A 25259-nucleotide genomic window follows, 5' to 3' on the forward strand; every position below is an offset into this window, starting at 1 on the left:
ATAAAGGGTCAAATAAAGATTATTTCGTGATCGATTTGTATCTTTTTATCAAGTGAAATTTTGATTTAGCATTTTCAACTTTTCTACCTTCCGGCACATCTGTTTGAATCATGGCTAGATATGATTGATAAATTTTACCTTTAATGTAAGCGAAGCTTTTCTGGCAGATATTCAATTTTTGTAAAACAACGTTAAAGTAAAATTATTTTAATTGCTTTGAACGGGCCAAAGTCACTCATCCTATAAAGTCTATAAAGTCGATGTGGTTAGAGTTTCTTTGCGCAGCAATTTTGTGGAACCGACCTGAAAAATCTCTTGCAATAGTTAATGGTATTTGCCTGACAGAATTAACGAATATATTACTGGCAAAATATACGGACGATTAAAGATGTCAAATAATAACTCCAATATACTTTCAAAATCTCCAGCAACATACATCTGGAACTAACAAGGGACAAATTTAAAACTCTCGAACCAGAAATACTTGCAGGTATTTATTAATGCATAAAACAGGTATAAAATAGTCTGCAAATGAACTTGGCTGGGTTTACGTAAGTATTGCTGATACAGTTAAAATCAAGCGAATTCGATTTTGTATCCCCCGCCGAATGGGATCGTGGTGAGGAATGGCAAAGAAATATATCCTGCATACCTGGGTTGGAGGGGGAGTACCAGGATGGTGGGGGTAAACGGATGTGGGTAACCATTTAACACGTTGATGATAAATGTTCATGAAAAGAATGAAATAAGTTTAATGAAATTCTACCAACTGGTGAGTTTGTAATGTACAAATATGTTGATTTTTTAACAACTATATGGGAATAAATCTGACATTACTTAAGAAATCATGACGAATTTGTGTGTGCACTACTAGTAAATATGAAAAAAAGAAGAAAAATTCGCAAATAATTGATTTTTGGTGAAAGCATTATACAATATGGTTTTTAACAGCATACTAAAAGTATAGAAAAGTATTATGGTACAAAATGCATTTTTTTTGGATAAAAAATTTCAAAATATAATTATAACTGTGAATTTGTGGAATCGACCCATAATTATGTCAATATTTTTTATTAAGAAAGCGAAATTTTGCATGGTAGTAATGAAGTATAACACAAACAAACAAGCTCATGACTGTTTTAAAAAAATCCAAGATGGCCACCAAAGTCCAAGATGGCAGCCATTAAATTCTCATTATACAGGAAAAACCGTTTAAGAATTGCACAAAATTCTAATTCTGTGATAAATGACCAGCATCACAGAAGATACACACATTTTATTTCAAACACCCAAACTTAAGTTTTAAACAAATTCAAGATGGCTTCCCATATGTTCTGTTAGACATATCGACCCTGCATAGGAAAATGGCGCTAAAAATGATTTGACTGAAAATATATATATATATTTTTTTTTTGCATCAGACCCCCATTTTTTCTGATTTTTATTTAGCACTGACAATATTCTTCAAGAAAATGTAAGATACAGACATTTAAAATAGGTCATGATGTGTGCTGCAGCCGTTGGAAATATGGCAAGCAGAACACCTACTTAGTGTGTAACATACAAGGGAACATTGGTAAAAATTGAAATCTGGCCAGATGAGGATAGGAAAGATCTACTTTGATTAGAATTTGACAGAAAATGACAATTTTATTGCAATTTTTGTTAAATATTGATAAACACAAAAATATCGCATTTTCAATGTTTAAACTCATGTTTTGGGTGTACAGTATTTTTTCTCAAAAACTGCATATTGGTAGCCTAAAGACTGCTTATTTCTAGCAGTTAGAGGTACAGTTGAATATATTTAACAGTTTAAATGAGTCATTTCCCTGACAGTGTAGCAGATCAGGGTAGAAAATGACAAAACAGGGCAAAAGTAGGCTTCAGATATGATAACTGATTGAAAATTATGTCGTGACAGCTATTTTTGCCAAAATTTGACGATAAAACCTAAGAAACTGTTTGTATAAAGTAAAACCTTGTATTTAGATTGTTTGTATATTTTAAATGAAACTGCCACAATCTTAGAGAAAAAAAGTGTTTCCTATAGGCATATAGATATTAAATAGGAACATGGTTAAAAAGATCGTAGTGCATAATTGCAGATTCACATAGTCCTAAGTGTTGTTTTTTTCAGAGCTATTTTCTTTGCAATATTTTCTGAAATAACATGACTGATCTATGCTTGACATGTAAGTAGCATTTTGTACCTTGATTATTTTTCACAAGTACCCCATTAGAAATAAGTAGAAATACTTTACGGGTTATCCTGTTATATATATGTCAAAAAATTTATTTTATTTTTTATATAAAAGAGCTAATGCATTTGTCTTTAATATCAATCTGAGATATAAGGCATAGCTAATTCTGTGATATATTTAAATGCATGTTTGTAATGATGTTTGGTTTTTATAATGTGATAATTGTAATATTTGTATCCATGAAATATATATTCTCGAATAAATCTATCTATCTACAGTTCCTCATAAATAAAACTTTTGTCTGGCTACATCGCCTAGATGATTCATGTGTAATGAATTCAGCTGGATAATTTCAGGGATCAGGCAAATCACTCAAAAAGTGTTTCAAACTAACAACCTTGATAATCAGCTCAAAACTTCTATAGGCTGAGAATAGTATGTTTGGCATGTTTTTTGTTTAAGTTCCTGTCAGACAATCTTTGCATCGACAGCATATTAGTATCCTTTCGCACAGATGTTCAGCCGATGTTTTCTTGCATGAAGCTGCAACTCAATATGATTGCCCTTAATCCTGGATGCTCAGCGCTTATATATGCTACAAAGTATAGCATTAAAACCATCATATAGGTATAACTCCAATGCCTTAGCTGTACTTCGCCGATAGCGTTGAACCTCGTTCTCTTACTGACTGAGAGGATTACCAAACCAAACGTCTCTGTCTCAGTTCTCAGATGCTTCATTTTGGCCATAAATGGCCTTTACTATACCACACTATGATGATCTAAATTCAATTTCAGTTTCAAAAATCTTGGTCAAATATGTCACAAGTTGTATGAAGCAGAAATTGCCATATTTATAGTACCGTATATAGTTAACTAAGGACAATCGTATCGCTGGTATTACATGGGCAGTATAACTAACTTGGTGTGCCGTATTTCCCTGTAGTGGTGAATATGTATACGAAGTTTATTTAAATATTCTAAACCACTTCCTAGAAATGGCTCCGGACGGACTAACAAGGCCAAAACTATATCCTACAACAAGCAATACTATTTTGTAAATTGTGAAGCTGGATATTCCTGTGCAGTATAAAATATAAAAAGTGGAAACTTCACAGTCTTTCTTTAATGATGTTACAGGCGAATAATGTTGTTTTGGAACTGATTTATGACAAACCGTACCATAATCTGGTTATATGTTTTCGTACTTCATCTCCACTGAAAGTAATAATGATATTTATAAGTAAAACAAAAATATTTCTATATTATTTTATGTTTTTCGGTGGTTTATCGAAATATAACGGTGAATTATATCCTGATAAACTCACTGGCCACTCAGTGAAAATTATCAAATCTGATACCCGGATTAACGTCAAAAAGTTAACCGAGCGTACTGAAAGCCGAAAACAATATGACGATGACGTCGTTAAAATGACGTCATCTTTGCCATGCTTCCTGATAAAATTTCCCGCAAATTTCGACACTTTATTGAAATAAACACAACAAAAGTAGAGTTTTAGACATAAAATAAACAGAAAAATTGTTGGTATCGATGTAATATCACGGTAATTTCACTCGTGAACACCAAAAGTTGTTATTTTCACTCGTGGCTGCGCCACTCGTGAAAATATCACTTTTGGTGCCCACTCGATGAAATTATAACGTGATATTACACCGAAACCAACAATTATCCTCTATGTCTTTACTAAACTTCATATTCTGAACTACATTTCCAAGAAACAAAGTCCATGCAAAAACTAAAAAGTAACGCTGTATGTTTTAACTACTCAACATCACCAAATGTGAGGAAGCCATCCAGCTGGCTTACAGAAGGTCGGAGGTTCTCCCCAGGAGCTCGCTCGTGATGAAATAATGCACGGAGGATCATCTGGAGTCTTCCTCCACCTAAAAGCCTAAAAGTTGCTATAGGACTGAAATTGTGTCGGTACGACGTTAAACCCAACAAAACAAACAAATCAACATCCCCAATGATAATTATTGTTCTAGACTAACTGTGATCCGATTATGATAGAGAAATCTTAATATCCTGTCTGTTTTTCAGAAATTTACGATAACGTAAAACTTTAAAAAGAACTACTTACCTTTCATAACACATCTGCGTACTATGCAGTATCCTAACACTGATATTGCAAGTAAGGCAAGTAAGGAACCAAAAATACTGACGATTACGACGACAATTTGTTCCGTATTGGGGCTGGTTGCACAATCGGAATTATCTCCGCACGGATTATATCCATTACACACCAAACTGTCTGAAATACAGCGACCATTGCGGCAAGAATGTTCCTTAGCGCCACATGAACCTAAAATCGGAAAACAAGTTTATCTGTTTAAATCTTTAAAATGTTAAAACTTGTACACGTATTTATAATATAATCATTTTTACGTTTTACTTAAGTAAGTGATTTATTTTCAATTGACTTGACAGGAAGATAAAAGAGCACGTCAAAAACTGCGCTCACGTCCATTTGTCAAAATACTTGTAACTATCCGTGTAGTACAAGTTAAGATCTGAACAACTTCCAGATTTTGGTGGGTGCCATCTCTCGGTCACGCTTTTTCAATTTAAGTAATTAAGAAGAAATGTATCTTGCAGTTTTTCCTTTAAATTTAACAATCACGTTTTCATTTATATGTTAGGAAAAGAAATGTGCCAACAGTCTACCTGTATGGTATTGAGTGATGACCATATCAAACCCCTTTTCTTCATATAAGCTGCCACTTACAAAAAATAACAAAATATTGTTGCCGGTGGATACCCTCACAGTGTCACTAATATAACTGCCGCACAATCTGCCGGATATACCTAAAAATATGAGTGCGATTAATACTTCGCTGGTGTAAAATTAGAGTTTCTAGAATTCGATTAACTCCATGTGTAACGACGTGTATTCCTCATGCAGGCAAAAAAAAATATAACCTTGTAACAATGTTTGAACGTGGGTTTTAAGTTTCTCCGACACAGTAAAGGTCTTAAGAGATGACTTAATCGTAATGATCGAACAGGCTGCTCCTCCGGGCATTATTTAAAACACAAAGGCCGGCCTGAGTAAAAGCACTGAATTTCGGAAGCCTGCTAGATGGCTTCCTCACATAACGGGACTAACTTCGACTGAAACACAAAACGGAGGAAGGAAAAGTAAAACAGTAAAATTTATATCATTTCTATTCATCTGTACATGACCACATGTGAGCCGGAAGAAAGCTTATATTTATAATTACTTTTGAATTTTCATAACGTAGTTTAGTACATATTTTCCGACAATATTCTGCAAACTATCAACAGCTTATCAAAAATATATTATCAAACCACTTATGCTACAGTCACACAGACGGATACGTCCGTGCGTTGAGGTACGGTGCGGATGGGATTTGTCTCTCTGTGTGTGTGGCGTGCGGTGGAGGGGGGATGACACGGATAAGTACGGAGCAGCACGTCTTAGTACGGGAAAAATGGTGAGAAACAGGGAGCAAAAATAAAAGTACGGATAGGTACGGCGTACAACGTTGAATTACGTTTTACTGCGCCTGGCAACTAGTCCAGTACGTGGACGGGTCTGCGCTGAACTACGTTGAACTGCGCTTAAGTACGGGAAGCCTCGGATAACTACGTTCAGCTACGGATCAATACACATGACTACGTTCGCATAAAGGTTTAGTCACGGGTCGGTACGTTTTATATAAATAGACATTGCAAGTTTTAAAAGCATCATATAAAACTACGGCAAGGTACGTTTCAGTACGGATAACTACGTTTTAGTACGTTTAACTACGGTTGAATAAGTATCAAACAAGTTGGATTAAACCTCAATGTCACGCTCAGATGGCTACGGATCGTTCAACCTTTTCAAAAGTTGGAGAGACTTGCAAGTTTGGGATAAGTTTTGAATACGTTTTCACCAAGTATTGGTAATACCCCAGTCACACTTACGGAGCGGATAGCTACGTCTAGCCGCGGATAGAAACGTAGTAATCTGTATCGATCCGTACCGGAGCCGTACGGATTGGTACGGATTGATACGTATTGATACGGATTACTACTTTAAGGTACGGCTCAGGTACGGATCGATACGGACTACTACGTTTCTATCCGTGGCTAAACGTAGCTATCCGTGCCGTATGTGTGACCGAGGTATTAGGCTTGATACGGATTACTACTTTGAGGTACGGCTCAGGTACGGATCGACACGGCAATTTTATACATTCGTACACATCTGCATTTTTTTCAATAAAACCTACAGTCTAGAGTTTCTGGTGGATTATTATTAATTATCCGGTTGGTTAGAACGCTAAGCTACTGCGAAAGTGAGAGTTGGTTAAAATCCATCAACAGGCATATACTTTTCTACCCTCAAAAGGTAACTTGCATCGCTTAAATAGGATGTTTTATCAATGCAAAGTGAACGTTCTTTTTATTACGAATAACTATAATCTGAACTGTTCTAAACTTTCGTCGTGAGTTAAGCCATTTTTATGAACTTTAAACAAATGTTTTTATTAGTAAATAACTGCAGTAGATATAAAATAAAAAAAAAGTGATTTTTTGCTTTTCAGGATTCTTTATCTGTAAGTCAGCTCAATATGTAGAAAACTTTCAAAAAGCGTCAGTCTGCAATAGTAAATTGACACAAAATCCGAGAAGGAATTTAATGTACTTGTACTTCATTTCATACACATTTAGAACAATATTGGTTTACTTTTTTCGATATTTAAAATCAATTTCTATCTGTTTTTGATGGTCATCAGGAGGCTTGTCCCTTTAATGAAACTGTTCAATTACACAGAATTGTATATTTTATTTCAGACACATTTAAAATTTCAGTTCTGAACAAAAAGTACCGGTATATGCCCGGTGCGGGATTTTAACTAACGACAGCCTATTCACTAACTTGACGCTCTAACCAAGTGAAATAACAGGACAGTAATTGAATAACTTTTACAAAACACTGAACATATGCCACAATATAAATAGTTTACATTCTACAAATGCTAATACTAACAGTATCCTGAATGTTCGAGTTTTAATACACTTAGTGCCGGTGTAATGAAGTATTTCGACCCCCATAGAATAATGACCCCCTGGTCATTATTCTATAGAAAAAGTGACCCCCGGTCATAGTATTATGACCTCCAGATCATAGTACTATGACTCCCCCACATGAAGTAAACTGAACCTCACGAAGAATATTGACTCCCATAAAAAAACGAGCCCCGGTCATTTGGTCAAATTTAGTGATAAATCATGTATCTAAAGCCTAATTGCTGCATTTTATGCCCCCACTCGGGGGAGGGGGACATATAGATTTGCCCTTGTCCGTCCGTTCGTCAGTCCTTCCGTTTGACCATTAGCCCCAGATACCATCACTTGACACAGAAATCAGAGCATTCCGCAACGGAAAAAGGGATTCTATTCATACATTTTTTTTTTCAGGAAAATAACAATTCACAATACATTCACAAAACACACCAGTGTCAATAATCCCTGCAAACTTTGGTATGAAGTAATTCTTCAGAAGAAAACTGCACAAGAAACTGCTAGCATAGAACTTAGTATTGATAGAAGTTGCAATACTTAGCAGTGGCAGTAAAGTACGGTAGCGGCAACAATAGAAAGAAGTAGTAGTAGTAGTAGTAGTAGTAGTAGTAGTAGTGGCAGTGGTAGTGGCAGTTGCAGTAGCAGCAGCAGCAGCAGAAGCAGAGGAATAAGTGACAACAACAACAACAGCAGCAGGGGAAGAAGAGGTAGATGTACAAGACGTATTAGTGGAAGCAGTTATAGTAGTACCAGTAGTAGTATTTGTAGTAGTAGTAGTAGAAGTAGTAGTAGTAGTAGTAGAAGAGAAAGAAGTACATGTAGTAATAGCAGTAGCGGCACCAGTAGTAGTAGTACAATCAAAATGTTAACTATTGGCAATGGAGGGTATCAGAGTTGTAGATCTGGTAAAATTGTCCGTTAGGTTTGGTGGGTATCACTTTTTAATAGATATTATCGTCGAAAGTCTTTTTAGGAGCCGGTGTTTTACACGGAAAGAGTAACTTTTTTAAACAGAATAATGTCCGGGAATCGATATTGTATGAGAGTTCGAATGTAGTAATTTCGGCAGTGAGTACTCGTATTTTACATGGAAGGAGTCACTTTTTCTATAGAATAATAACCGGGGTCGTTATTCTATGATATTCGAAGGGAGTCATCTTTAGGGAGTCAGTATTTTACTTGGAGGGGTCAGTTTTTCTATAGAGTAATGACCAGGGGGTCGTTATTCTATAGAGTTTTCAAAGGGAGTCAGTTTTTTTATAAGGGGAGTCAATATTTTACAGGAAAGGAGTCACATTTTCTATAGAATAATGACCGGGGGTCGTTATTCAATGGGGGTCGAAATACTTCATTACACCGGCACTGATCTCAAAAACGTCGTCGGAGATAGTTGAAATCTTAAAAATATTACACTTGAAGACATTGCTTCTTAACAAAAAGATACATAAGCAAGCTAAAATCAAAACCAAGTCCTTGATTATAATTCTACCGTTGTGTTAACAACAGAAAAAGAACATGACACTTAAATACCAATAAGAGTTCAAACATAGAAAATAAAAATGTCTGGAGGTTATTAATGTGTGGTAATTATTTCTAAAGTCACAAGAATAAAAATGTTATGTACATGTCATTATGCATTATGCTTCATTCTCATTTGTTTCATATTGATGTCCCATTGTTTACTCTAAAGCATGTCTTAGTTTTGAGACATCATATATGTCTATGGTTTCTAGAAGCTTCCACAAGAAAGGTGTTACCCTCATTTTAAAAAGTCTGGGTTGATCTTGGTTTAAGTAGAATCTTGCCGTTACACGAGAGTGCTGAAATCTTACATGATGTTTTAAAGAGGAAGTCAGAGGACAGGGAAGGACCTTTGAAAGATCTAATTGAAAAAAAATCGGGAAATCAACCCTTACCTTTTCTTTCTTAATAATAAAATGTTAACAGGTTAGGCATTTAACATTCGGTGGATTAACATTGTTGATCTTTAAAGAAAGGATTTATACTCTTAGGATATACTAAATTCAGTTTGAACTCATTGTGAGTATTTTTTGAATTAATACTGATTGGATTTAAATTTGACCAGCGCATGACTTGGACAATCATTGTTCGTTATAATTGGATTTTACGTTCATAGTAGCTGAGTTGTTATTTTGCAAAATAGTTTTTGTCATTGGTAAGTGTTTTTCTGTTACCTTTAATATTCTAAGTTACGAACAACTGTTACCCTTGGACGCAAAAAAAAAAATCATTTCATAACATTCTTTATAGCGGAATAATTCATTTTTCTGTTTATTTACATATTTATGTACAACCGAAGAAATCTGTACCGCTTTCCAGAACATGCAGCCATTGATGATAAAAATATTTACAATATCCTTAGGACGGCCTGTACATTTTTAAGCAATCTTGCCAGGCATACATATCTTGATAACACAGAAAATGAAGTCAGACGACCTTCGGCTTTTCCCGCAAGTAAAGAGAATGAAAAAAGGGCAAAACTTGAAAACGAAAGTTGCATTTGCATTGGACTATTGCCAGGGGTCACCCCGTTTAAATGTATGCGCGTGGACATTTTTCCTTTTGTTTTTGTTAATAGGGAGTCAATTTTCAGCATTTTCTAACAATAATTTGAAAATACCTTGGCTTAAGCCCGCCATTACACTTCTCAGCTACTAAAATATTTGAACTCGGAATAAACACAAATCCAACAGTAACGAAGCAAGGGTATATGGAGATTTTTGGAACTTCGATTAATCGTTCAAAAGGTCCTTTTTGATGTATTATATGCCTCGGAGTAAGATGTTTTCATATTTGAGAGCTGCAGACCTAGACATTTCAGAAATATTTTAAAAATGAATTTCGTGTAATGATTGTTGATTCTACGGAAGCGTGATTGGCAATCTGACGCTAATACTCTTTTATACGTTACGGTTGCGGAAAGGGTTTGTTATATACAAATAATACCGGGCGATACCAACATATGCGCATTATACAGTTTATCAAACCTATTAAAATATTCTCTCCGAAGCACATACCCGAACCAATACATATACATGTAGTGACGTATATGTATCTTGTATTCATAATGTAGAGATAGTACCTAAAATTTTAGATTACGAAAAACAATTAAAAAAATATGCTGGCTGCTGATATGTAACAAAAAAGACTGAGTATATTACTTAAGCCTTGGTTTGGTCATTTTGAAGCATATCATTTCAGATTTTCTGAAACTGCTTATTTAATTTCTATGAAGCTGCTCTTGCAGATAATCTTACCAATCAAGTCATTGATAAATGTTAAAATCCCCATTGCGGGAATAACTTATCTCAATGCAAAAATGTTGTCAAATACATGATTATTGTGTGGCGTCAGAAAATGTTTAAAGTCTAATAAAATAAAAGCAGATCCATTATTTAAGCTGAAAATTATATATAATGCTATTTGTACCATATCACACATCATACATAAGAACAAATAAAATGTCTGAAAATTGACATTACAATGAAGTTACTTATCACTAAGTTTTAACCATACATTTACTTTATAATTCCTATTAACTTGTGTCATGCAGGTGTATAGGTAAATGTAGGATAGGTTTAATATTTGTGTAATTGATTGATCTCTAGTACTATGTCTGCATAATGTAGGCAGTCGATATACCCGTATAGCAGGCGATATTCAGCGAGGAATTTACATATAAATAGTAACAGTTGCTGTATAATTGATTACAGGTACAGTCATGATATACAATGCAAGGAAAAGTTGCTTTTCAAAACTAAAAATGTACGAGCATACTTAAAATGATTCACATTGTTTTCTTGAACAAATATTTGTAAATTCAATGAAATCCAAACACGATATTATACAGGTGCGTTTCTTTTTAAATCTTTTATATTATTAAACTGTACGTGTTGATAGGTAGTTGAAGCAACCCATCAGCTTTATCTTCCTGCTACAGCCTCTGTTGCAGATGACCTACTTTTCAATGTGTGACTTTAGCTGTGTTTGATGTGTTCAAAGCTTTTTCTATTTCCTAATGTATGATGTATATCTTGCTTACATCAAATGTATTTGAGAACATACAAAATAACAAAAATAATGCAGTTATTTATTAAGGTTTAGGAGTATATCACCAAAACACAGAAATATTTTATAAACGAATAACATCGTTACCAATATTTTACTTAACCATTACATGTTCTGCCGTACTGTCCCGTACGGAAAATATTCTGAAAAAGTTGTCCCCCTTTGAAAATGAATGCCATTTGTAAAGAAATAAAAAAAAAACAATTGCTGAAAACTGTGTTCCACTTAGTTATGTGAAATTTCAACACTCGCATGTTATTGCAAATGAATCAAAACAAACATGTGTAACAGTTCTTTGAAAATGGTGAGTTTTTGAAGGCGTTTGACTGCCCGGAAGTGGGGCCCCTTTAGGCAGTCCTTTTTTTTTCGGAATTCAGTGTTTATATTAGTATACTGACACTTGTTTTGTTGTTTTTGTAATGATAGCGTGTATATTACTCTACAAAACAAGTGTCAGTATACTGATATAAGCACTGAATTCCGAAAAAGGACGGTCTAAATAGGCCCCACTTCCAGACAGTCAAGCGCCTTTAAAAACTCACCATTTTCAAGGAACTGTTACACATCTTTGTTTTGATGCATTTGTAATAGCGTGCGAGTGTTGAAATTTCACATAACTAGGTGGAACACAGTTTTCAGCAATTGTTTATTTTTATTTCTTTACAAATGGCATTCATTTTCAAAGGGGGAAAACTTTTTCAGAATATTTTCAGTACGGGACAGTACGGCAGAACATGTAATGGTCAGGTAAAATATTGGTAACGATGTTGTTCGTTTATAAAATATTTCTGTGTTTTGGTGATATACTCCTAAACCTTAAAAAAAGTTTTATTTGAAGCAATCACCATATCTACGATGTCATTGTCAATAAAATGTATTGTATCATATGTGCACATTCCTTTAAAAATCACATGGAACTTTATTATTATTTTATCATTGTTTCCTTTACACAGAGCTCGATGTATGTTTGAGAAAACAGTTACAACTGAAAAGAAAGCTTGAATCGTATGGCACAATATACTGACCTGTTATGCTCACTTCTTATCAACAATAGTACAAATACCATAAAATGTATAACAAATTTTTTTTCTAGTTCAGTTTAGTTTAAATTGCATATGTATTAATGTACGTTTGTGCTCTATGACATCCATTGGAGAATTGTTCTTTCGTATGAATTTCAGTGTTTACAAAGAAATATTCGTGCGCATTCTAGGACCGTTGTATGAGGAAAATATTTTAATTTTGCATTTTATCAACTACTTAAATGATCTGTAGCTCAGCAAATGGTTCTCTAAAACGCAATGCTCCATGACAACTTATTTATACCTTACATATGTTTTAAACCCAAATGCATTGTTTTCAAATATTGTGGAAGTTCTGAGCAAAATAGTTTGATACAATTTCGTCTAAATTCATAAAAAAGATAGCACAAAACTTTTCACCGCTTACATACGTATGCGTTACTGAAACGAACTTGAAAAGTTTTTGCATAAATCATAGTAAGGACCAAGTTTAAGCTGAAATATACAGAAAAATGTCATAATTCCTACACTTAACATGCAATACCTAAATTTCGCAATAGATAAGTTTTTGACATCCAGAGTATATACCTGCCACAAACGGAGATTTCAAGCTGTTTCCATCATGTACCTCCAACCAGTCCTGAGTACATCCACTTTGTTTGCTTGCGATATCAATGTTCTGTAACAGTCATAATAACTGACATTTGCTTTTTAAAAGTGCATGATATAAGTAAATTGTACGTAATGCGGTAATTACCATATGCAAGATGTGAACTCGTATACGAGGCTTATTGTAATGCAACACACGTAATAAAATAAATAGATACTATACATCAACGGATGGAAATTCTGGGGTCGTACACAGTTACATTAAATAACGTTAAATCGCAAAATTGCTAACGAAGGTAAAGGACTCTGTGACTAACAATTTAACAAATTTATTTAAGTGTTTAAATCCTTTAATTCAAAGTTTTGTTTTCTTTAATATATTGTTTAATGGTTGCATTGATTGAAATAATACTAGTTTAGATACCTTTCTAGTTAATAAAAAGTGTGGTTTCTAATTTTGTAGAACGAATACGTAATTACAAATTGCGGCTTATTCATGTATGCGTGTCTGCTTGTTACTACTGCATTCATTTGTTAATGTGTACATGTGCGCTGGCACTTTGTACTTGTGTTCAATTATTTATACCCATATTTCCTTAAGGAGTTCCGTGTGGGCGGCTGCAATATATGACTGTGCCCTTTCCTATTGGACTCTGTCATTGTTTTTTTTTTCTTAAGCAATTATTATTTACAATAAATGGAGACTTTATTAGTAATATTACATTTTAGTTTTTCCTTAGCACTTCTTCATATGCCAGTTTCCTTGTTGTGATTAAAACTAATAAAATTTCGGTTTCAAAAATGGCCCAAATTGCACACCTAGAATCACGTACTTGTCCTATTATATCTGTAAATGACTGACCTAAAACGTATGTATATGTGTGTAGCATGAGGCCGGGCAAAAATAATTCTAAGTGGTAAGAAGTGTTATTTTTTCCGCAAATATTGAGCTAAATTACATAGATGGAAAATCGTTTCCGTTTCGTATTGAAACCTCCGGTAAGATTTTAGACTTTTGAGCTAGGTAAACCAATTTATTCATTTTTAGCTCGACTATTCATAGAATAGTAGAGCTATTGGACTCGCCCATGCGTCGGCGTCGGCGTCGGCGTCTGCGTCCGCGTCCGCGTCCCGATTTTGGTTAAGGTTTTGTATGTAAGCTGGTATCTCAGTAACCACTTGTGGGAATGGATTGAAACTTCACACACTTATTCACTGTGACAAACTGACTTACATTGCACAGGTTCAATAACTCTATTTTGCTTTTTTACAAAATTATGCCCCTTTTTCGACTTAGAAATTTTTGGTTAAGGTTTTGTATGTAAGCTGGTAACTCAGTAACCACTTGTGGGAATGAATTGAAACTTCACACACTTATTCACTGTGATGAACTGACCTACACTGCACAGGTTCCATAACTCTATTTTGCTTTTTTACAAAATTATGCCCCTTTTTCGACTTTTTGGTTAAGGTTTTGTATGTAAGCTGGTATCTCAGTACTTACTAATGGGAATGCATTGAAACTTCACATACTTGTTCACTGTCATGATCTGACATGCTCTTAGCAAGTCCCATAACTCTACTCTTTTTGTTTTCAAAATTATGCCCCTTTTTCGACTTAGCAGTTTTTGGTTAAATTTTTGTATGTAATCTGATATCTCAGTATCCACTAATTGGAATGGATTGAAACTTCACACACTTGTTCACTGTCATGATCTAACATGCACTGTGAAGGTCCCATAACTCTACTTGGCATTTTTTACAAATTATGCCCCTTTGACTTAGCAGTTTTTGGTTAAGTTTTTGTATGTAAGCTGGTATCTCAGTATCCACAAATTGGAAAGGATTGAAACTTCACACACTTGTTCACTGTCATGATATGACATGCCAGTACAGAGGTTCAATACCTCTACTTTGCATTTTACAAAATTATGCCCCTTTTTCAACTTTTGTATTCATTCAATTGACAAGGCTGTTGAATAGTCGAGCGTTGCTGTCCTCCGACAGCTCTTGTTTTTATAAAAATCACTCATTGAAGTGGAATCCTTAGTTGTAAATATCATCAGTAAGTATTGAAATATGAATGCCCTAAAAATACATATTATATTTAAAAAAACGTACCTGGGAGACAATATGAATCTGGCCCCTGCTACTTTAATATCAATACATAATTGATATATGTTTAAGGCTAAGATCAAACCCTTTCATTTGATATACGATTAAAGTATGCGAATATATTCTGACGTATTATGGAAGTTGAATTACTTATGGAGCACAGCTCGCACTACGCTATTCGTATTTTCTATTTTGCCACATTGTACGTTTCGAAAATACAAATAAAGTAGTTTTTACCCGAATTTCGAGCATTTCCCTGTTTTTACCAGTCCAGTGTAAAGACGGAATAGACTGCCTGAGTAACCAACAAGGGATGTCGGTCACACAGGGTGATTTCTGATGTCTGCTTTTGAGCAACGTGTCATCTCTACTAGGACGATATTTTGCTTCAGACAAGCGCTTATAATCCCAGTGCTATTCATTTTCACATGTCACTGTTTTCAATGCGGCCCAACCTTTTTACCACGGATTCTGTATACAGTCTTACAGATAAAGGACGACAATTATATAGAAACATGGGCACTTTTGGACATTTCCTTTGTGGTATATTCGTCTGTGGTACTTAAAGGCCTAGATTTTGGCAGTGGGCCAAGGGATTTCTGGCTTCACCAGCACAGTTGAGGGCTAATGACCATCACAGTATGGTTCCAATAAACAAGGGTCATTGTTTACTGGAGAGTCAGTCTACCTTACAAGTGTATCTATTAGTGAGAAGGGGAAACAATGTGATTTATTTTAAATTAATGAATAATTGATAACTTTTAAAGTTATACTAGTTTTTTTAGGCATTTCTATGTAAAGTAAATTATTTGTTGATCAAACACAATAAAAAGTAATCAGAAACTTATTTTTACAAAAAATAAAATAATGAGAAACTTACTTAAAGAAATATGCAAGTTTTTATTTTTTCAAATTTTCTCTGGAGAATTGTGATATTTCAGAAAAATGTGACTTTCACTCAGCTAAAGCTTGCAGAATACTGTAAATAACATTTGTCTAAAATTGAAAACAGAATGTGAATTTCAAAGTTACAAAGCAAGCATGAAAAAGTCTCTTTTGGCAACATACTGAAAATGAAAATTGAGTATAGATGGAACACAATAATTGATTACATGAACACAAGAAAATCAATTTCCAATTCGAAAAATATTGTTTGTCAGCAAAAAGAACTCATGAAGTTTTCACTACTTGTGTTTTATTATCATTATTATTTCCAATATTATTACTGTATCTTTTATCATCCTATATGTAATATAATAATAATAATAAATTATGAAAATATGATAATGGTAATAATAATAATAATAATAATAATAATGATAATGATTATGATTATGATATGATTATGATTATGATTATTTTTATAATTATTATTACTATAACATTAAAGTAATAGTTATATCAAAATAATAATTATTATTATTATCATTCACTGAAGAGAAATTAATTTCTTTCAACTCCACTGCACACATCTTCATGGTCTACTTGGGGTCCCTGCTGTGCTAATTGCCCTCTAATCAGTTACTATTACATAATCGCTGATAAGCAGCAGATAAGATGGGAGTTGTATATTGGATTGGGGGTGGGGGGGGGGGGGGCACTTATATAGTAGTGAATCTAGGCCTTTACGACATACAATTCATGTATCAGTAATTAACCAATAACCCGTTCGTGTTTTTCACTTAAACATTCAGTGACAGTTAATACTCGATCAAATTTCTCTTGCCGACAGTTTTACCAAATCTTGAACTTATTTTTTACTGATATCTAATCACATCTTTTTTATTGAAGGTTCCGTGTGAACCGCCGTAGGAACACATCTGCGGATGTCTCAAAATTGCTTTTGTACTTGTAAAAAGTGTAAATGTTGAGTGTTGTTCCACCCAAGGCAAGAGAGCGTAGAAAGCATTTCCACTACAGTCCCACGAACAGGCTCTATCAAACAGAGCCTGCTGTTCATGGAAGTACACATTGGTTTATCATCGAAGGTTTCATTTGCACCGCCGTATGAACACATCAGCGGATGTCTCTAAATTTGTTTTAGTACTTGTAACATGTGTAAATTTCGAGTTCTGCTCAACAAGGGGCTAGATGGCATGGACGGTAGTATGCATTTCCACTAAGTTAAGTCAGCCTCAATCAAACCGAGCCTGAAACATTTTCATTCTTGTCGAGTTGATCAACATGTTGAGTTTCCATTTTTTTTTGTGCCGCCCCACCACCTCCCCCTTAATATATTTTAGGGGGTGGGGGGACACTTAGACTTGCCCTTGTCCGTCCGTCTGCCCGTCCGTCCGCCCGTCCGACCGAAATTGTGTCGTTCATATCTCGGAAGGTATTTGACCTTGAGTTATCAAACCTCGTAGAATTGTTATTCAGCAAAAGAAACTGTGCATCTGGGATTTTAATTTGAATCTCAAACAGTCAGACCAGAGTTATGGCCCTTTACTAAGTTAAAAATACACATAAAAAGGACCCAACTTTGTGACGCATGTATCTCAAGAAGTGTTTAACCCAGTAATATGAAACATTACAGGAATATTATTCAGCATGTTAAATTGTGCATCTGGGGTTTTGTTAGATATATCACTCAGTCAGACCAGAGTTATGGCCCTTGACTTAGTAAAAAGTATGAATAAAAAGGCATAAAAGTTGTGCCGCACATATCTAAAAAAGTTTATGCCTTAGGGTCATGAAACATCGTAGGAATTATTATTCAGCATGTAAAGTTATGCATCTGGGATTTTGTTCCGGATTTTTATCAGTCAGACCAGAGTTATGCAAACGCTTCAAATAGCTCAAAATCGAATAAACGTTAAATGTTATGATAGCCAGATAGTTGAAATCGTGATCAGCGATGAATAGACTTCGGTGGGCCGAAAACACGAAAACTCGACAAGAACCTAATTTGTCGTGTTTTCGTGTCAACGGAGTGAAAACACAAAAACTCGACAAATAAGGTATTTGTCGTGTTTTCGTTTTGGCGGGCGAAATCACGACGACACGAAAACTCGAAAAATACCTAATTAGTCGACTTTTCGTGTCGGCGGGGCGAAAACACGGAAGCAAGACAAATAAAGGGCGCCAATACGACATATTCATACCCGGCTACACGAAAACTCGCCAAATAAATATGTCGTGTCGGCGCCCTCTAAATATTGTGTTTTTGTGTACAATTTGTCGTGTTATCGTGTGCTTCTGTTTAGCTATTCTTGGTGTTACTTTAAGGCGGTTTTATGACCCACCTTTGGTTTCAAGTTATTTCTTTATAAAATTGGAAGACAGTTTTCACATAGTCGAATTTCTCAATTTAATGAATTCCTCCTAAAAACAATGAACTTTATACATGTAGGCATATTACAATTGCGATCGAATAATCTATCGTTTTGTAACTGAACATATCATGGCATATTTTTAACATACTAAGTTTGTTCAATGTAACACTCTAGTGTAATAAATGTCATGTTAAGTGTCGATTAGCTGTTTTATTCTACATTTATATGTAAAGATTTCAGATTGCAGTATTATAACTCTGAAATTCTTACTTTGTTTGATGAAATAATGGGATAACTGAATATTTCATTTATAGTTATGTATTTGATAAGGTCAAGTCTATTGATTTTTAGACATACAAAGGCTTGACAAATAACCGTTTTTGTTCTAATAAAATATGTAATATGTAATTTAGGATATGTTCATTTTTAGAACTGAAGTTCTGAAGTTAAGACTGGGAAGTTTGCTTAGGCACGCACATAATATGTTGATGCTAACTAAATGTTAAGATCTTATGTAATTGAAAAAAGATCGAACGAGACTTGGCTGTGTTTGTTACCCTTATTTCTTAACCGATTAGACGCATACACTTAGATTGCATACTTGTGAAGAATACGGTTTTGATTTCCTTATGTGTGCAAAAACAAGGAACATCTTGAATACGGATATTTTATATATGAACATGAATATTCTACTTTTAACATCTTAGGAAACTTTCTACAAACATACATTAGATATTAGTCCAGGCTCTTAAGTAAACAAGCAGTTCATTACCATAAACAGTGTTTTGTAAATATAAGATCTAAAACATTGGACAAAAATATGCTTCGTATGTAAATCGTACTCTCTTTTTCCGGTTAGGAATCCGTCCAGAATTTCTCATGAGAGTAGTGTGTCACAGGCCATTACAATCTAATGGAGCATTATAATAAGATAATACCTTGAAATACAGCATGAACTGGTCATACTTAGTTGTTGATATAAGAAGAGAACAATGCATGTTTGGCTTGTAAGTGCTACTTTTTGTGAGGTACAGCATGATAGAATTTGTATCTGATATGTCCACAGTACCATTGCATGTATCATCCATGTAATCTGAAAATATAATATCTTGTTATCTGGAATTTCGGACGAAGGTGTTAGAAATTTTACAAAGCTGATCAAAATATCAGATCATTTAATAGTTATTTTACATTTAAACATTTGATATCAGTGTGATAATGAGCAGCAGTATGAAACGATTCGACTAAAAGTATGGTCTTGGTGTTTTAGGGAGAAAATATAATTTTGTCAATTGTAAAATCTGTACACTTTAATTGACTATATCAATAGAAGGACTATCCTTCAGCTATCGGTACTGACCTCTCGGATTAAATCTACGAGCGAGACGAAGGCGGTTTTATTACAAGTAACTGAAATGTTTTTGTCAACGGTCATCATACATATACATCAACGCTACTTAAATTCAATATTAGGTTTACTGAAGACAAAATAGCAGAAAACAAAAACAAACAAAACAAAGAGGAAAGAAAGAATCTAAATTATTTCACAGTACTTACAAGTATATAAGGCAGCGACGTTGTGCAAGTGAAGTATAGAAATCAAATATGCAAGTAAAAGAAACATCATGATTGATCTATTCCAACTTGATGATTTATTTATTTATACCAAATTTCATTTATCCCTTTAACTCCTCAATTATTCCCTTTAGTGAAATATTCTATCAATACGAAAGGTTGTGCAATACGTATAGCGTAATTATATATTAGGTAAACAATAATTTATGTCAGTAAGGGGGTGTTTTTAAATGCAAAGTCGAACATTTGTTTATATTAGATTAAACATTTACTAAAGTCATCATAATGTTATCTTTATGTGCCTGACACACATGCCCTACATGTATGAATTTATCATGTGATGTTTCTCAATATCTGCTGATAGCAGTAAATATTTGATGACAAAAAAATTACAGAGGAGTATCTACATTTTTCGGCGAACGCCGTCTAAATTCGTTTTCGTTACCTATCCCACGTGACTTCAGTTTGCAAATCAAACTGCTTGATAATGCATTAGAGATAATTTATCAAAATGGAAGATTTATGCAACACTCTGCCAGATTGGACGAGAGTGTCAATTTCTTTCACTCTGTTGATTGTGCTACGCTGAGTGAAATGTAGACAAAGCGTTTATCCTAAACGACGCTGTTCACAGTTTTAAAGCTAACTTTGGCTCAGTATATTTAGCAAGAATATTGATATATCTCAAAATGATAAGTAAGTTTAATAAATATGATAAAAACCTGTTCAAATACCAACATATATCAAATTAAAGAAAGAGCTGAATACGGTCTGCGTATCACATGAATAAGGGTGTGATAAGAGTCTTTTATGTAGAGAAGAGCTTTTAAAAGATTTTCCTTGTTACAATTGTCGTCTGTATATGAAAAGGTTTCTTGCTTTTGTGACTTATTCAGATTGCATATTAAAATGAGTACTTGTTTGCTTTGATATATTTGTTATAAGCTATTTAACTGATTTATTATATATGAATATTTTTCTTTAGTATGGTATGCAAATATTGAACTCATTTGAAATCTGTTTCATTATATATATGCTATATAATGACTGAATCTCATACAGTTTATATATGTGATATGACTACGGTCAAACTTTGCTTATGAAACAGAAATATTGAAATAATTACAATTGTATGTTTTGCTTGACCTTCACTTTTTTTATAGGTGTGACGTCATTGTCCAAAGATTCATGAATAGCGAATATGCATTTGTTAAAGCGGGATCAGTTGGCCTATTTTCGAAATAAATAAAAATAATAAATAAAAAAATCCTTTAATTGATTTTTTCAACTTTCTTCAGCTGGGACATTTGACCCCTTTTAGGGGCTGCTAGAGTTAAAACTAGAAATGCCTTTATACAGCGTCTGATGAACAGCTTGGTGGATCTTTGTCATACTTGGTCTGGGGCATCATTATAAGGTCCTCTTCCAAATTAATTTATATAGGAACTTGGGCCCTATTAGGGACCACTATAGCTAAAAGTAGATATGCCTTTCTTCGCATTAACCACTAAAATGTAATGGATTTTTTATCAAACTCGATGTGTAACAATATCGTAAGGTCTCCTGCTATTTTGTTACAAATGGGGATAGGGACCAATTTAGCTAAAAATATAAACACGTTTAACGACCTCTTCTCATGAACCTTCATCAAACTACTGCTGTAATTATGCGTCTAAGGATAAACGAAACAAAATTGCAACCCTACGAAACCTTTGCAAAAAATTAAAAGAGAACCATTTAAATTGTTAAAGTGCGGTGTTTAGTTTTGCAATTTAAAAAATGTTAGATGAAAGATGAATGTTAGATGAAAAATTCAACTTCTTTCCTTATAACAATTCGCCGACCATCATTTTTAAAGATATTTCTTGTTTCTTTTATGCCCGATTTGAGAAATTTCTGACTGTGTTCATGGCATATTTCTGGCTCACACGCATTTGTGTAGTAACTTCTGCGGCCGTATCTGAATTACATCGGAATTCCGAAAAAAAATCGCCAATAGTGGCTAAATGTAGCAGATGCCATTGTTTTGGAGCAGATGCCAGTGTTTTGGAATTTTCCACTGGTCGACCGTAGACTGTCTTCCTAAGATCTTTCCTATCAACTCAAGGACAGCTACCCCATCCTTCTCAAAATCTAAAAAAATTACGATTTTTTCCGTGCAATACACTCGTTTGTATATCTAACATTATTTTAAACACAATTTCGTATTAAACTAAGTCACCTGGTCATATCAAAGAAGAACCTTGTGCATGCAACAGGGGCTACATTTTTCATGTGATTTGCATGAAAATTAGTCAGACTGTTTATTTCTATAAAACCTCGGATGAGATTTTATCTCGTTGATGTGTGGTCAAAATCTAGGTCACCAGGTTGAATCCCGGAAAAAGAATTTTTACACTCCAGGGTCCACATTTTTTAATTCAATCTTCATAAAACTTTATATATATATATATATATATATATATATATATATATATATATATATATATATATATATATATATATATGAAATGTTGGATGATTTCAAATCTGGATCACGTGGAATCCAAAACTAGGCCAAGTAAAAAAAAACTTATTTACACTCTTGAGGCCACGTTTTTAAGTCCAATGTTCCTGAAACCTGGTCAGGATGTTTATCTCTTTGCAAACTCGGACGAGTTTGAAACTGGGTCATGTAGTGTCAAGAACTGGGTCATTAAGTCAAACATGTTTACGATGTCCCTCTGTTTGAAATGTTATCGTTCCAAAAATGCGTACAATTGAACGCAAATTACAGCAGTGTTTGAATAAATGATTTTAAATTTTCCAAATCAAAACTGAGTGTGTCCATTTTTGTCAATTTCGGTTCAACACTGTGACCATGGTACAAAAAAAAAAACCTATTGTTGACGAAGCAAAGTTTAACTTCCTTTTATACCACATATAAAATATCTGAAAGCCAAATGTTTTAAGTCACTGACTCTTTAAAGGAAATTTCAAAAGCTGATTGGGAATTCGATCGTAAGGTAACTTTCATTTAACGCAAGCTAGATTACGGTTGTGCTCTCAAAATTTTAACTGTAGATATAAAAGACAAATGTTTTGAAATCTTTGAATCTTTTACAGATAATTTCAAATGCCGATTGGGGAGCCGATCGCCATGTTTAATTAAGACTTTATAGAACTTTTATTAGATCCAGGTTAGATTACGGTTGTGCTTTTTTATGATTCAGAACGAATATCTTATTTGCAATTGTTAGATATCGTCCATAATCTTCGTATTGCTTTTGGAATATCAACTGTTGAAAGCTTGTATACCGAGGCAAACACACCCTTTGGATTTCGCATAAAATTTCAATAGTATAAAAGAAAATTCAATTTAAGATACACCGCCATGGATCCTTACTTCCCATAGAGTTCTCTTTTTATATGAAATCTGCCTTTAAAAAGTCTGAAACTAACCCTGAAGTATTCAAATCCAAATATAATGAAATAAGTCAACTTATAGAGATTGTTTCCAAATTTACACAGACGGTTCGAAAGATGATTTAAAGATTGGGTGTGCTGCTGTCAGTCAGTCACCTTCATCGATCAAAATAACGTTTGCCGAATACGCAGCAATTTTTCAGCCGAGACAAAAGTTACTGATTTAGTCCTAACTTTTGTATCAGAGTATAGACAAGAAATGTTTATTATTTTATCCAACTCACTTTCAGTTTTATAGTCAATTCGTAGCCGAAATATTGAAAATCCTTCCATTCAAAATATTCTACGAAAGGTCAATGCACTGTCTGTTAAAAACTCTTTCATATGTTGCTGGATTCCAAGTCATGTTAGTATAAATGGAAACGAGGATGATGATGCAATAGCAAAGAACTCACTTTGGCAAAGTGTAATTTGAAGGAAAAAACATATACCGATCTGAAACCAAATACAAATAAATGCCCTTTATCTAAATGGCAATCGTCATAATGCTTCATTCAATTTATATCATGATATAAAACATCCTTTATGTGAAAGGCACCAAGAAAACATATCTGAATCTATCCTAAACTAAGGCAATTCACATGTAAGTGCCTTCTTAAAATGTCTTCTTTGAGTTCAGTTTTCACAACCTTTGGAAAGTTATTTTCCTACAGTAAACAGCCTGAACATATTGATATGATCCCGTTCACTGTAACTGTGGTAAACTTGATAAACATATTACACACCAGTTGAGTATTAGCCTTTTTCTAAGAGTAATTATTCAACATCCTATTTTTGTAGAACTATGCAACATCAAAACTAATCTTATGATATGTTCATTTTGGAAATGATGAATAAATGTACAGAATTAAAGTACGTTGCCTCCTCCCATGCTATCATCTCCTCATATCAGACATGCATACTTGAAATATAAACAAGGCGGTAGTCCTTATTCTAGGATGTACATCATTATCATTATGGGAGCAGAAATGGTTTTTACGCGGCGTGGTGATCCGGTGGCTACAAAATTGGCTGGTGACATATATACATTGATTTCTGTACGATGTATTTCTGAAGGCTAGGATTAAGCTTGACTGAAGGATATAATTAGCAACTCTAAACGCCCCGCTGCAATGCCAGTTCCAATGACTCCTAACTTTTCCCAACAGGCAGGTCAGTGCAACCAAGAAGTTACTTTATTGAAATATCTTATATTTGCGCTTCAGGCTGATATGTTAACCATTAAACAAACCATTTTTGCAAAAGACATACAAAAGGTTTATCTGATTCGCTCAGTGCACTGTATGAATGTGTCAAGTGTTTAATGGAGACGGCAGGTATTGTTGCTGGTTCGACCGATATTGCAAATAGTAACATGTTTGCAATTGAATAGAAACTTGGAACTGTAGAGAATAAGGTTGCTTCCCTTCAATCGTTTATTGATGCAGGAGACCTGATGGCAGTATCTCGGACCGGCAATCCTACAAGTACGTCTGAAAAAATGAACTGTGTATTAGATGACCAACCAGGCGTTACAACATCCCAGAATAATCCTCACAGGGTGAAACCTGGTGCAGAATTGGATACAAGGATATCCGGTAGGCATGTGTCAGACATACAGAAAGACCTTCCATGTCCAAGACACAGCCTTCTCGTAAACAAAGTGGTAGCTGGATACGTTTATTTAGGCAATCTGGTAACAGTTCTAGCTGGCAACATAAAACAAAAAAAAAATGTAACTTTCTCAGATATCATACCGAAAATAAGAGGAATTCCTGTCCGTATAACCAGTCGTACAAGCGCTGGGGATGCGGAAATTCCAGAAGAGGAGGATTTCAGTGTTCATGTTAAAGAGAAATCGAAGCGCGTCT

The 25259-nt window shown here is 34.3% G+C and overlaps 1 protein-coding gene across 1 annotated transcript; it reads right to left on the reverse strand.

The window, feature by feature from the left end:
* Positions 1-487: 487 nt before the first annotated feature.
* LOC123535288 (low-density lipoprotein receptor-related protein 12-like) lies at positions 488-20189 on the reverse strand. Its single transcript, XM_045317881.2, has 6 exons — positions 19927-20189; positions 19308-19462; positions 12959-13049; positions 4890-5030; positions 4306-4527; positions 488-3421 (listed from the first exon to the last, which is right to left on the reverse strand). The coding sequence occupies exons 1-6, from the start codon at positions 19994-19996 to the stop codon at positions 3396-3398; spliced, it is 705 nt and encodes a 234-aa protein (XP_045173816.1). The 5' UTR covers positions 19997-20189; the 3' UTR covers positions 488-3395.
* Between the last annotated feature and the right edge of the window lie 5070 nt (positions 20190-25259).

This window comes from Mercenaria mercenaria, chromosome 12 (genome assembly GCF_021730395.1).
Source record: "Mercenaria mercenaria strain notata chromosome 12, MADL_Memer_1, whole genome shotgun sequence".
In the NCBI taxonomy this organism is placed as follows: domain Eukaryota; kingdom Metazoa; phylum Mollusca; class Bivalvia; order Venerida; family Veneridae; genus Mercenaria; species Mercenaria mercenaria.